The sequence below is a fragment of the Microtus oregoni genome, unplaced genomic scaffold (genome assembly GCF_018167655.1).
Source record: "Microtus oregoni isolate MIOR12 unplaced genomic scaffold, Mior012 000015F_ref0000493, whole genome shotgun sequence".
NCBI lineage: Eukaryota > Metazoa > Chordata > Mammalia > Rodentia > Cricetidae > Microtus > Microtus oregoni.
The window spans coordinates 29,458,796-29,471,999 of record NW_024543074.1 but is presented as its reverse complement, the minus strand read 5'-3'; the positions used below and the strand labels follow the sequence as shown (position 1 = coordinate 29,471,999).

The following is a 13,204-nucleotide window of genomic DNA, read 5'->3' as shown; positions in this document are numbered from 1 at the left end:
TATATATCAACATACTCTCAGAGTCAAGCACTGTGCCTGGCATTTGGGAGCCGCCTAGAAAGATTAGTTGAGTGAATTAAGTCAGAAATACCTCTGAGCCTTGTCTTTTCGACTCGTTTAAAGGCACAAGGAAAGGAATGGAGAGAAGAGAACTGCCAGTTGGCTGGGAGGTCCATAATCAATGGAATTGATTGTGAATCGGGGAAGGTGGTGAGGACGTTCCAATCAGCAGGGATTTCATTGGAAGCCCCAGATCAGTCAGGTCGCCCTAGTAACAAGGTCTTGGTCTGTAACTGAGCGATGTCGGAGACCTGACATCTCAAGAGAGTGAAAAGGGATGCTGGCCCAGCATCCCCAGTCTGTGTTAAGCCTCCCAAAGGACTCAACGCTATTCCAATTCATCCCTCCACTCCTCACCGTTTCTGATTTAACCCCCTCGGTTCCCGAAGCACTCACCTCACCCAAATCCTATTCTAATCGTTTCTGCGCTCGGCAAATCTCTCATTAAACTGAAACACGTTTTCTGGGGGAGAAATGAGTCATTCTTTGAGGGGTAAAAGTTTGATCTGGGGGGGGTCCTCTGACAACCAGGGGTTCGGTGACATGACGGCGACTGAGGGACCAGCTCCGCACACCCTCCTCTCCCCTCGTGTCCAGAGGAGAAGGGAGGACTTGGCGGTTCCCGGTGCGCCCCCGGGGGGTCCACTCAACCGCTCACCGCCACGCCTGCCTGGAGACCCGATCTCCCGACTTCGGCCCGGGGCGCGGCGCTATCGCGAGACTTCCGGAAACAGCTGCGTGGCGCCTGCGGACGCAGTTACCATGGCAACTGGGCGGTGCCTGAGTGCCCGGGAAGGAGGCTTAAACAGAGAGGTCTGGCCTGCTTGGTGCGGGAGACTTGAGGCGTGACCCATCTCTGACTTCCACGACCCCCGCTCTGGGTCCCCGAGGCCATGGGTCGGATCTCCGGGCTCGTGCCCTCTCGGTTCCTGACGCTCTTGGCTCATCTGGTGGTTGTCATCACTTTATTCTGGTCCCGGGTAAGACACGGACGGGACGCGCGCGTGCCCAGCCGTTCTCATCTTGGAGTGGACCCAGCTCAGATCAGTCCACTCCTCCCCCGGGCCTTACCCAGTCCATTGCGCCCGGTCCCCGGGCCCTCCCCCACCTGTCCCCGCAACCCCGTCCCTCCTTTGACTTTTCTTCCTTTTTGCCCGGTTCACCAGGAAAGCAACATCCAGGCTTGCCTGCCTCTCAAGTTCACCCCCGAGGAATATGAGAAGCAGGACGTCCAGTGAGCGCTTGGGACGGGATGAGAATGCAGGGGTCTTCAAAGACTCTCAGAAGCTCTGATCCAACCCCTTCCCTTTCTGCAGATTGGTGGTAGCTCTCTGTCTCACCTTGGGCTTCTTTGCGGTGGAGCTGGCCGGCTTCCTCTCAGGAGTTTCCATGTTCAATAGCACCCAGAGCCTCCTCTGTATCCTTTCTGCCTGCCCAGCGCCCCACTCTTTCCACCCCTTTAGACCTTTTGGGTAGAAGTCTCTGCTCAGGGGGCAAACCGAATCTCTCTAGGTGAGAGGTCTTAGACAGTATGGGGAATTACTAGTCTTCAAACATTTGTTCATCCCTGTCATAAGCCATTTTCTCCCATTCGAGGGGGAGGGAGATACACATCTGTGAATCAGTGTGATAATCACTAGTTGCAGAGTATGTAAAATACAAAGCAATACGAGAACTCAGAAGGAACTAAGACAATGAAGCACAAAAGAAGGTTCTTGATGGCAGAATGTGGTGCCACAGGCCTTTAATCCCAGCACCAGGGAGGCAGGAGCAGGCGAATCTCTGAGTTCGAGGTCAGTGTGGTCTACAGAACGAGTGCCAGGACAGCCAGAGCTACACAGAGAAACCTTGTTTCAAAAAAAGAAAAGAAAGAAGAAGAAGAAGAAGGGAAGAAGGGAGGGGAGGGGAGGAAAGAAAAGAAGGGGAGGGAAGGGAAGGAAGAGAAGGATGGAGGGAATGAAAGAACGAAAGAAAGAAAGGAGGATGAGGAGAAGAGAAGAAGGCAATGGTCGCGGCTCTTGACTGAACTGTGGACAAGGAGGATCGATCAGGCACTGGAGAGATTCCTGCAGTTTATCAGGCCTGTAGGTATTCATGTGTGGCCTAGGGTGTATGTAACATTAACCTCCCCCAGAAGTGTGCAGGGTTGTCCTAGATACGTAGAAACGGGTCCCCCCCCCTTTTTTTATTGGTGTTTTGAGACAAGGTTTCCTTGCATAGCTTGGTTGTCCTAGAATTAGCTTTGTAGTCTAGGTTGGCCTTGAACTCAGAGATCCACCTGCCTTGGCCTCCCTAGTGCTGGGGATTAAAGCTGTGTACCACCGCCTCTAGTCTGAGCTCTGGTCTCTTAAGCATCTTTGTCCACACATTCAGAATGCATGACTGCCCACTCGGGCACTTGCTTTATGGGGAGGGAATAAGAGATGAACCCAGGTCCAGATGGGGCCCGTCACTCCGTTACTTTCCTTGACTCTGCTGTGTTTTTAAGCCATTGCAGCCCACTGTAGCGCATCTGTGGCCCTATCTTTCTTCATATTCGAGCGATGGGAATGTACCACATACTGGTACATTTTTGCCTTCTGCAGGTGCCGTAGCACCCTATATTCTAGAACAGGGGTGGGGGTGGAAAGTCTAGCCTAAATCTGAAGATTTTCCCCTCCTAGATCGTTCGTGCGCCTGTGAAATTACTAGTGTTTTGAAGTGTCATACGCATCCCGAAGCACAGTCCCGTATAGTGTTTGGAGGTTTGGGTGTTTGTGTTGGAAGGGGCCCTGAACCCATGCCCTCCTTTTCACAGCCTCATCCCTGCTCTCACGGAAACGGCTTTATTCATCGCTGTCTTTGGGCTGAAAAAGAAACCTTTCTGATCACGACCTGGACGTAGGAACCAAGGCTGGAAAAGTGATGAGCTTTCTCTCGGTGGGGGAAGAAGAAAGACAGGCTTCAGTTTTTTCTCTCCCTACTCTTAAGCCCCGCTCACTGCTTTTAAGCAGAGGATGGCAGTGTTGGGATAAGATCTCTGAAATCTTGGCTTATAATTTTATTAGAGCCTTGTAATAAAATAATTTTTTAGTAAGAGCTAGTCTGATACTATTTTTCAGAAGACAACTGGGTGGGCCAAGGAGCTGGTGTAAAAACTTTTTTCCTAGCCTTCCTGTACGTAAGCTAGTAGGCGATCCTTCTATTTGGATTTTTACGGTACACGATAGACGGAAGTAAGTGGGCGGAGATATGTAAATAAGCACCGCACACAGAGCTTCTAGTTTGCCGTGTGCGAGCGGAGCATTCTGGGAGGATTTTATATCTCCCTTTTGGGCGCCGAATGGAAAATAATTTATATATAGCGACTTGCAAATAGGTTTTATTCTACGGTTGCAAAAACCCTGAATTACTGGGTTTGTGCTAAAACTGTCACATTTTCACCCTTGCTTTAACCGGAAATATCTTTGCCCAATAAACAATGGGACCCCGCGATCTATATCGTCAGGAGGTTAATCCTTACCTGTTCCTCCTTTTGGAGGGCAGATAGAAAATGATGAGTGGAGCTTGCATGACTTGCTGATTAGCATTTCCGTGTAGCCAGGACCTGACAGCATCCTGGTTGCTCCTATCTGATTCTCTGACGATCACACTTATTTTCTGCAGTACAAATTGATAGAGTGTTCTAAGTAGGTGTTTAGTTTCATAACTTGTTTTGTTAGCTTGACTAGGTTTCTTTTTGATAGTTGTTTTTTTTATCTTAGTTGTCTGATTGCTCAGACCTATCTGTTGTGGGAAGTGCCAATCTCCAAGGTAAAGTCCTGGCTGGAGGCTCTTTTGACACCTACCCAGAGTCCTGGAATGACACTTAGTCTAGTGCCTACTAACAGCCTTACCCCTATGACCTTTAGCATCCTCTCTTCTCACCTTGATTCAATGACCTAACCGTAGGCCAAGCACTAGAGATTGTGGTACAGGATACAAAAAACCAAACCCACAACTACTTAGGAGTTATAACTCCTAAAGTTATGACTTGAGAGCCACCAAAATATTACATGTCTCAGCTATTGCTTGAGTACAACTCTCAGAGAAGTCCACACCCTTGCATGTGTCTTACTGAATGTGGAAAAAAATAGCTTTTTTCGGGAGCTTTACTGACAGGTTGCCAAATATAACTATTATTTAAAATTAAACAGTGTGAACTTGCAATTAAGTAGGTGCATACTTGCTGTGTTTGAGGTTCTGGGTGAGATCCTCAGCATCAAAAACTTAAAAGTAGCCAGAATGGCGATGCTTGCCCACAGTTCCTGCACTCACATGCGCAGGTCAGCCTAATCTGCAGTGTGAGTGATTCGAGCCAGGCAGGGATACAGAGTGAGACCTTGCTGAAGTTGGTCCAGCTGTGGAGGTTGGTGCTGAGTTCCTCCAGCATCAAAGCCACGAAGAGGGTGGTGGTACTGCAGCCCAGGATGGAGGCTAATCTCAGCCTGAGAAGGTTCCTAGGCAGCTTGCAGGCTTGAAACAGTTCTGTCTGCCGACTGCTGAACAATATCCTCTGCTGATTGGATTGTCAAGAACAGATCCCTTTGGACCCCCCAGAAAAATGCTCCTTTTTGTAGTCAAATCTTTCAAAAGTTTCTCAAAGCACTTTTTGTTTGTTTGTTTTTCTTTTTGAGACAGGGTAGCTATGGAGCCAGTCCTGGAACTCACTCTGTAGACCACTATGGCCTCAAACTCACAGAGATCCTCCTCATGAGTTCCAGGCCAGGCTCCAGAGCTACACAGAGAAATCCTATTTAAACAAAACAAAAAACCAAAACAACAAAAGAGTGTTAGAACTGTTACATTGTCACCAGCCCACTAAATAAGTGTTGGTGAGCACTGTCTGCTGACTCCTCCTCCTCTCCCTCCTTCTCCTTTGTGCCCAGTTTAAGATTAAACTCAGGACTTCATAGCCTTCTCAGTCCTACCACCACCTGGCACTACTACTACTTCTATTTATTTATTTATTTATTTATTTATTTATTTATTTATTATGTATACAATATTCTGAAGGCCAGAAGAGGGCGCCAGACCTCCCCACAGATGGTCGTGAGCCATCATGTGGTTGCTGGGAATTGAACTCAGGACCTTTGGAAGAGCAGGCAATGCTCTTAACCACTGAGCCATCTCTCCAGCCCTACTACTACTTCTTAATTACATTCCGTTGATGTATGTGGTATGCTTGTATGTTTGTGGCCACACGCATGGGAAGGTCAGACAAGAACTTGCCAGAGTCGGTACTCTCCACCCACCAGGTGTTAGTCTTGGGAGCAGGCATCTTTACCCTCTAACTCCACCACCCCTTATTTGTTATGTATACAGTGTTCTGGGCACCCACCAGATCTCACCACACATAGGTGTGAGCCATCATATGGGTGCTGGAAATTGAACTCAGGTCCTCTGGAAGAGCAGTCAGTGCTATTAACTGCGGAGCAGTCTCTCCAGCCCTTATTTGTTTTTAAAGACAAGGTCTCAAGTGTCCCACACTGCCCGGAACTTGCTGTGTAGCTAAGGATGGATGACCTTGAATGTCTTTCTGGTCCTCATCTCCCAAGTGCTGGGATTACAGGAAGGCTCACCCAACTGTGCTCAGTTTCTGTGGCTTTGAGGTTGAAATTTAAGGTCTTGTGTGTGCTAGCTAAGCATTCTCCCACCTGAAGTATGCCCTTAGTTCCCACTCCTAGTCTCCTCTCTAGCCCTTAAATATCAGCTAGATGCTTCTGGTTGTTCTGTAACTGTGGAGCAGCAACTCTGAACCCAGATGCTTCCCCGTCACCAAAAAGCCATTTACCCTCCCTCTGCCTCAGCTCCCTCATCTGTACTCACAAGTCAGCGCCAGAGGACTTACCGGTCAGCATCAGAAACAGATTGTCATTTTGCTGTGATGTTAATGGCTTTCTAGATCTGAGGGTTATTTGTTCATTTTTGGTTCTTTTGAAACAGGCTCTCAAGATAACATAGCCCTTGTTATCTTGGAACTTGCTATGTAGATTGGCCTGGCCTTGAACTCACAGACCTGCCTGCCTCTACCTCCTGATTGCTGGGATTAAAGATGTGTGCCAACACGCTGGGCTATAGATCTCAGGACTATTTAAGAGACCCTCGTCGTAACTGGAGGAATGAAGTCTGCAGCCTGAGTACTCATGGTTCTGAGGCTTGAGTCCTGAAGGTTCTCTCTCGGGCCACTTCGTCCTAGATCTGTAGTTACCTGACACCTTCTGTGAGCGTGCTAAGTCTGTTATGGGGTGTGCTTCCTGCAAGGCAGGGTGAAGGGTGGGCACCTGCAGTTTGAGGAGCAGCCATCTGACTGAACTTGCTTGCTATTTCTCAGTAATAAATACTTTTATGGGTGTGGACAGGTGTGCTACAGCCACCTGTGAAAGGGACCAAATTGGTTCATGTCAGCTCACAGACTATTTGGTGGGGCTGCAAGGAAGATTGAGCTAATCCCAGTGGGGATGGGGTAGATGGGGCAGTAGTGTGTCAGATCCATAACGATAGGACCTTTTCCATGAGTTTACTTGGATCATGGGGACATCTGTTGTTTTCACCTGTTCAGCATCTATCCTTTTCCTAATGATAGTACCCCATTTGGCTTCTTAAGAATGGTACCCCGTTCTTAGTCTTTATGCTCAGTAAGAGGCTGACAGTCACTCTCTCCTAATCCTCTTTTTGCTTCAGGGGTGACCAGGTAGTTTAACCTGCCCAATACCAGCATTCCATCTTCCCTGCTCCAGTGATTAATTCAACCGTAAACCTTAACAAGCCGGGATTCATGCTGCATACTTGGGAAAGAGAAGCTTAGGGTTCTGATAAATAAAGCATTCTACAAAATCAACTGATTAGAACAGTAGAGAGGGAGTGGTGGCTCAGTGCATAAGGGCTTGTGCTGCTCTGGCAGAGGACCCAGGCTCTGGTACCTAGCACCCACATCTTGCAGCTGCAGGGGATGTGAGGCCCCTCCATAGGTACCTGCACTCATGGCCATATATCCATATATAGCCACACAACTTTAAAAAATGGCCAGGAGTGGTGGTGCATACCTTTTTAGTCCTAGTACTCTGGAGGCAGAGGCAGGAGGATCTCTATGAGTTGGAAGCCATCCTAATCTTCACAGCAAGCTCCAGGCAGCTGCACTGCATAAAGAAACCCTGCCGGGTGGTGGTGACACATGATTTTAATCCCAGAACTTGGGAGGCAGAAGCAGGTGGATCTCTGTGAGTTTGAGGCCAGCCTGGTCTACAGAGCGAGGTCCAGGACAGCCAGGGCTATATACATGTTGCAGGGGACTGCTTGTTCATCCTGGCTGCCCAGCTAGCTTAGCCCTGAAATAACCACACAGAAACTATTAATTAAATCACTGCTTGGCCCATTAGTTCTAGCTTCTTTTTTTTTTAAGATTTATTTATTATGTACACAATGTTCTGTCTGCATGTGTGCCTACATGCCAGAAGAAGGCACCAGATCTCATTACAGATGGTTGTGAGCCACCATGTGGTTGCTGGGAATTGAACTCAGGACCTCTGGAAGGAAAGTCAGTGCTCTTAACCTCTGAGCCATCTCTCCAGCCCCCTAGTTCTAGCTTCTTATTGGCTAATTCTTACATCTTAATTTAACCCATTTCTATTAATCTGTGTATTGCCACATGGCAGTGGCTTACCAGGTAAAATTCCCAGGGTCTGTCTCTGATGGATCCGTGGCATCTCTTTGACTCTTTTTTCTTCCTCCCAGAATTCTTTTCTGTGTATTCTGCCTACCTAAGTTCTGCCCTATCAGGCCAACGCAGTTTTTTATTTATTAACCAATAGCTTCACACAGAGGGGACTCCCACATCACCTCCCCTTTTTCTATTTAAATAAAAAGGAAGGTTTTAACTTTAACATAGTAAAATTACATATAACAGGCATCAAGCAATAATTACAGTTACAATATTTCTATTTACTTTATCTTTTATCACAACTAAGGAAAACTATAACTATCTATTCTTCAGCTCCATCAGACTCCAGAAGGATATAATATTACCTAAGTAAGCAACTTCTAAAACTCTAGAATTGACAGAGACATCTCACTGCATGGACAGTCACCCAAAGTTCTTCTGTACCATTGGGGCATCCATCTTCAGCCTACAGGCCTATACCATCAAGCAGACTTTTCCATGAAACAGGAAATTTCAAAGACAGTTCAATCACTTTCTTCTGTGTCCTGCAGAATGTCTCGCAGACTCTTTCATGAAGCAGGAACCCCAAAGCACCATCTCACCTTTAGGCAAGTTCAGCAGTCATCTCTCTGTGGGTACTGCATGTCCAGTGAAGCAGTCCAAGCAAGAAGTTTCTTATGCAAGTGGCTAAGGAGCCTCTTCAATACCCATCTTCCTCTTGAAGTAACTGGTGCTGCCAGGAGCAGATGTGTCTCACTTTCATGAACAGTCTTAAGTTCTTAAACATTTTAAATGCCATATTCTGTAGTTTTTGAAAGGTTTGAAGAATGTCTACCCATCTGAAATATATCTCTATACATCTAGAAAATCTAGAAAATCTAAATAACATGAATATAAACTTAACTATTATAGATGACTATCTATTAACACACACACACACACACACACACACACACACACACACACATTTGGGTTTCTCTGTAGCTTTGGAGCCTCTCCTGGCATTAGCTCTTGTAGAGCAGTTTGGCCTCGAACTCACAGAAATCTGCCTGCCTCTGCCTCCTGAGTGCTATATTTCTTTTTTTTTTTTTTTTGGTTTTTCGAGACAGGGTTTCTCTGTAGCTTTGGAGCCTGTCCTGGAACTCCCTTGGTAGACCAGGCTGGCCTCGAACTCACAGAGATCTGCCTGTCTCTGCCTCCTAAGTGCTGGGATTACAGGCGTGCGCCACCACTGCCCGGCAGTGCTATATTTCTTAATTATGCATTACATTTTTTAAATGAGCTATACAAACACAATGCCTTAATCAAGATCAGAAATACATATACATGTAACAAAATTGACCTTAAATTTGTATCAATAAACCAAGATCCATACCAATGCAAATCTCTGTAGAATACCCCCCTTTAAATGTAAAAGAACATTTATAAGCAATATTTGGGAATATGGGCATAGTTTTGTCCGTACTGCTTCCTGCTGATTGGGGGCGCTGTTAATCAGGTCTTTTATGGTGTATCCTGTGTGCTAGGTTCATCTCAGTCAGTATCTGGGTGAAGTAATTTTTTGAGGGTGTTCATGGTGACCTTTCAGGGGGGTGTGACCTATCAAACCATGTTTGTCTAGAAGTATTCCACAGATTCTCATCTTCTGTGGAAACAAAAGAAAAACCTCTGATGGAGGAAGGTCATTGGTTAAAAAAGAAACTGCTTGGCCCTCATAGGTTAGAACATAGGTGGGTGGAGTAAACAGAACAGAATGCTGGGAGGAAGAGGAAATGAGGTAAGATGCCTCAGACAGACGCCATGCTCCAGTCCAGGGCAGACGCGATGAAGCTCCAACCCAGGATGGACGTAGGCTAGAATCTTCCCAGTAAGCGCACCTCGGTGCTACACACATTAATAGAAATGGCCAGGCAGTATTTAAATGAATACAGTTTTGTGTGTTGTTATTTTGGGGCATAAGCTAGCCAGGCAGCCGGGAGCTGGCGGCAGGAACGCAGCCCGCAGCTCATACAACAAACCTCTTTTCCAGTGCAATATATCCTTAGACTCAAATATTGGAATCAAGATACATTTAGAACATATATGCTGGTTTAGCTTAGCAGCCCATACAATGAAATGTCTCTTTGTACTTAGCTCCTTCACAGTCAAAAAATTCAAAGAAAACACAATATACATAATCCTGACTCTCTGTGATTTTTCCATTTTTATGTGGCTTATTTTTCTTTACTCCTTTTAATCTATGACTATCTGTACTCTGTCTCTTTAAAGATTTTACCCTTTTTTAAGCATTAAATTTATTTTATGACTCTTTATACTCTTTTTCTTCTCCCTCCCAAGTCTACGTACATTTATCCAACACTGTGACCCATTTAGAGTTTTTTTTAATGTCTGAATCTGTCCAAATGTGAATCTGTAATTCTTTACTGTCCAGGAACACGTCTTACAATGATAAGTGCTTCTTAAAACTTAAGCTGCATCATTGCTAGGGGTAATGTAGAAGTGCCACAAGTCAGGCAAAAACTGTACCTCTGAACTATACATGTGTGTGTTTCCAAAAGAACTGAAAACAGATGAAGACAGATATACACACACTCCATCACAGCAGCATCATTCATGAAAGCAAAGGAGAAACGTCCCAAGTGTCCAGCCATATGCCAGAAGAATGTGGTCCCTATGTACTGTACACAGGAACATCTGTGAGGGAGATGGAGAATGGAGGTGAACACAGGACTGGTAGGACAAGAAGAATCTTAATGCTCCTGAGCACAGGAGAGCTACAGTGGCTATGGTTGTTTGTGTGTTTGTGTGGTGTGGTTTGGTTTTCACCATTCTAAGTTGAGGATCACTGACTAAAAGCACTTACTGCTTCTATAGAGGACCTGGTTTTGGTTCCCAGCACCCACATGGTGGTTCACAACATCTGCGACTCCAGTTCCAAGGATCCATTGCCCTCTCCTAGCCTCCACAGGAATGCACATTGTGTACATACACACATGCAGATAAAAACACTCACACACATAAAATAAGCAAACCTAAAAAAAAAATTGTTTTTCAAGAGTTTCACTGTGTAGTCCTGGCTGTTCTGAAACTCACTCTGTAGACCAGACTGGCCTCGAACTCAAGAGATCTGCCTGCTTCTGCCTCCCAAGTGCTGGGATTAAAAATGTGTGTCACCACCACTCAGTTCTAAATTTTTTTAAATTATTAATAATTTGAGATGAGGAATCTCACTATGTAACTCCAGATGGCACAGAACATGCTATGTGGACAGACTTGGCTGACCTCATATTCACAGAAGTCCAGCTGCCTCTGCCCATTGTGCTGGCATTAAAGAAACTTAGCACTAAACCCGGCTATTTTAATTTTTATTGGCTCATTTGAACAAAGTAGTGAATTTCATTGTGACATTTTTATGCATGTATGTAACATACTTTAATCCTATTCCTTCTCTTTATTACCCTATCATCCCCCTTCCTTCTGGTCTTTAGCCCATCTCATATCTTGTTCACTAATTCATTAATTTACTTTTTAAAATTAATCTATTCATGTGCATCAGTGTTTTGCCTGCATGTATGTATGATGATGGAAGTTAAAAAATAATCCCACACTAGTTTAGATTTACGTATAATAAAGATTATTTATTTAGGGAAGAATCACAGATCACTGTCCTAGATCACAGTCCTCTGCATGAATGGGGAACAGAGTCTAGCAGCCGAAAGCAAGAGAGTGAGTGCCCGCTTTACAGCTGCATTTATAGTATAAGAGACCACACCCAAGTGGGCTGTATCTTAAAGGCTGTTGGCTGATGGAGCTTCCACAACATATGTATGTCTGTGTGAGGGTGTCAGATCCTCTGGAACTGGAGTTATAGACAGTTGTGAGTTGTCATGTGGATGCTAGAAGTTGAACCTGGGCCTCTGGAAGAACAGCCAGTGTACTTAATCTACTGAGTCATCTCTCCAGCCCCGACTTGAGGTAATAACAGGGTCTTACCATGCAGCTCTAGCCAGACTAGAATTTGCTATATAGATCATCTTTCCAATAATTCCAACTGTTGGAATTTTTTTTGCGGGGGGGGGTGGTTGAGACAGGGTTTCCCTGTGGCTTTGGAACCTGTACTGGAACTAGCTCTTATAGACCAGGCTGGCCTTGAACTCACAGAAATCCACCTGCCTCTTCTTGGAATTATTTTAAGATAATTTTTTTGTGATTTTTAATCAGGAAATGTTTGATTCGTATATCTGTTTTACATACATATACACTAGGGGAGCGTCTCCTTAAATTTTTTTCTGGAGAAACTTTAAGAATCCCTGCTTTAGGTAGATACATAGTGAGTTCCAAGACAGCCAGGCTACACAGAGAAACCCTGTCTACAAAAAACAAAAGATATATATATATATATATATATATATATACACACACACACACATATATATATATATATATATATATATATATATATATGACAGAAAAAAACAAAAAGAAAAAAAGGATTCCTCCTTTAATACATGGCCTCTGGGACATTTGAAAGAACTCTCTCTTACAAGGCTGCTGTGGTGGCTCAGACCTCTAATCTCAGTGCTCAGGAGGCTGACCAGCCTACATCAAGAAGATAATAACTTTAAATATTTTTTATTAAATTTAATTTTGTGTGTGTGCTTGTGTGCACTTGAATGAAGGTGTCTTCAGAGATCAGAGGCACTGGATCCACCTATAAAGAGTTACAAGCAGTTATGAGCCACCCAATGTAGGTGCTGGGAATCCAATTTGGTTTTCCTGAAAGAACATCAAGTGCTCTTAACTACCAAGCCATCTCTTCAGCCCTTCATAATATTTTCTTTAGTTAAAACAAAGCAGGCTGAACTCACATATCCACCGAGAAAACAAAAAAGCAAAATCCAAAAACCCTCTGACAGAGCTGAAAGGAGAAAACCATCTCTCTCTTCTTCAGATTCCCGAATCCTCTGTCTACAGCTGTCCTTCCTTGTCGCCACTGTTGCCTTTTCTTTGTCTGCTGTCCTCAATTTTAGACAAGCTTTTTATTTCCCCCTCCCAAAAGAATTGACTTTCGTTATTGCTCTTTGAAGACATAACCCAGCTATGTAGCCAACCTAGCACTGAACTTTCAATTCTCCTGACTCAGAACTAGAATATGGTATAAGACGCTGTTGTGGGATATTTGCACACTGTGTGAAGATGTTACTGTGATTGGTTTAATAAAGAGCTGAGTGGCCAATAGCTAGATGGGAAGAAGTTAGGTGGGACTTCCAGGAGCAGAGAGGCTTCTGGGAAAAAGAAAGGTAGAGTTGCCCTTCAGTCATGAAAAGAAAACAGTTGAAAGATGGAAGAGAGGGGCTAGGCGGTGGTGGCACACACCTTTAATCCCAGCACTCAGGAGGCAGAAGCAAGTGAAACTCTGTGAGTTCAAGGCCAGCCTGGGTTACAGAGCTAGTTCCAGGACATCTA

At 45.0% G+C, this 13,204-nt stretch overlaps 1 protein-coding gene and 1 non-coding gene across 3 annotated transcripts; both read left to right on the top strand.

Moving 5' to 3' along the window:
* Positions 1–844: 844 nt before the first annotated feature.
* Positions 845–3,133, top strand: Tmem107 (transmembrane protein 107). Of its 2 annotated transcripts, none has more exons than XM_041665405.1 (5): positions 845–1,040; positions 1,227–1,294; positions 1,377–1,477; positions 2,549–2,624; positions 2,858–3,133. In XM_041665405.1, the coding sequence occupies exons 1-5, from the start codon at positions 954–956 to the stop codon at positions 2,925–2,927; spliced, it is 402 nt and encodes a 133-aa protein (XP_041521339.1). In that variant the 5' UTR covers positions 845–953; the 3' UTR covers positions 2,928–3,133. The 2 variants fall into 2 exon arrangements, with proteins under 2 accessions (XP_041521339.1, XP_041521338.1); XM_041665404.1 differs by having other exon boundaries at positions 2,549–2,645.
* Positions 3,134–3,540: 407 nt separating this feature from the next.
* LOC121457185 lies at positions 3,541–3,676 on the top strand. The gene has a single exon (XR_005975687.1). It is a non-coding gene; the product is annotated as a U8 small nucleolar RNA (small nucleolar RNA).
* Positions 3,677–13,204: the final 9,528 nt, after the last annotated feature.

Excerpts from the sequence above, each read along its gene's own strand:
- Tmem107 (XM_041665404.1), top strand. The coding sequence starts at position 954 with ATGGGTCGGATCTCCGGGCTCGTGCCCTCTCGGTTCCTGACGCTCTTG. Across the intron at positions 1,478-2,548 it reads TAGCACCCAGAGCCTCCTCT|CCATTGCAGCCCACTGTAGC; the intron begins GTATCCTTTCTG and ends TGTGTTTTTAAG. Across the intron at positions 2,646-2,857 it reads TACATTTTTGCCTTCTGCAG|CCTCATCCCTGCTCTCACGG; the intron begins GTGCCGTAGCAC and ends TCCTTTTCACAG.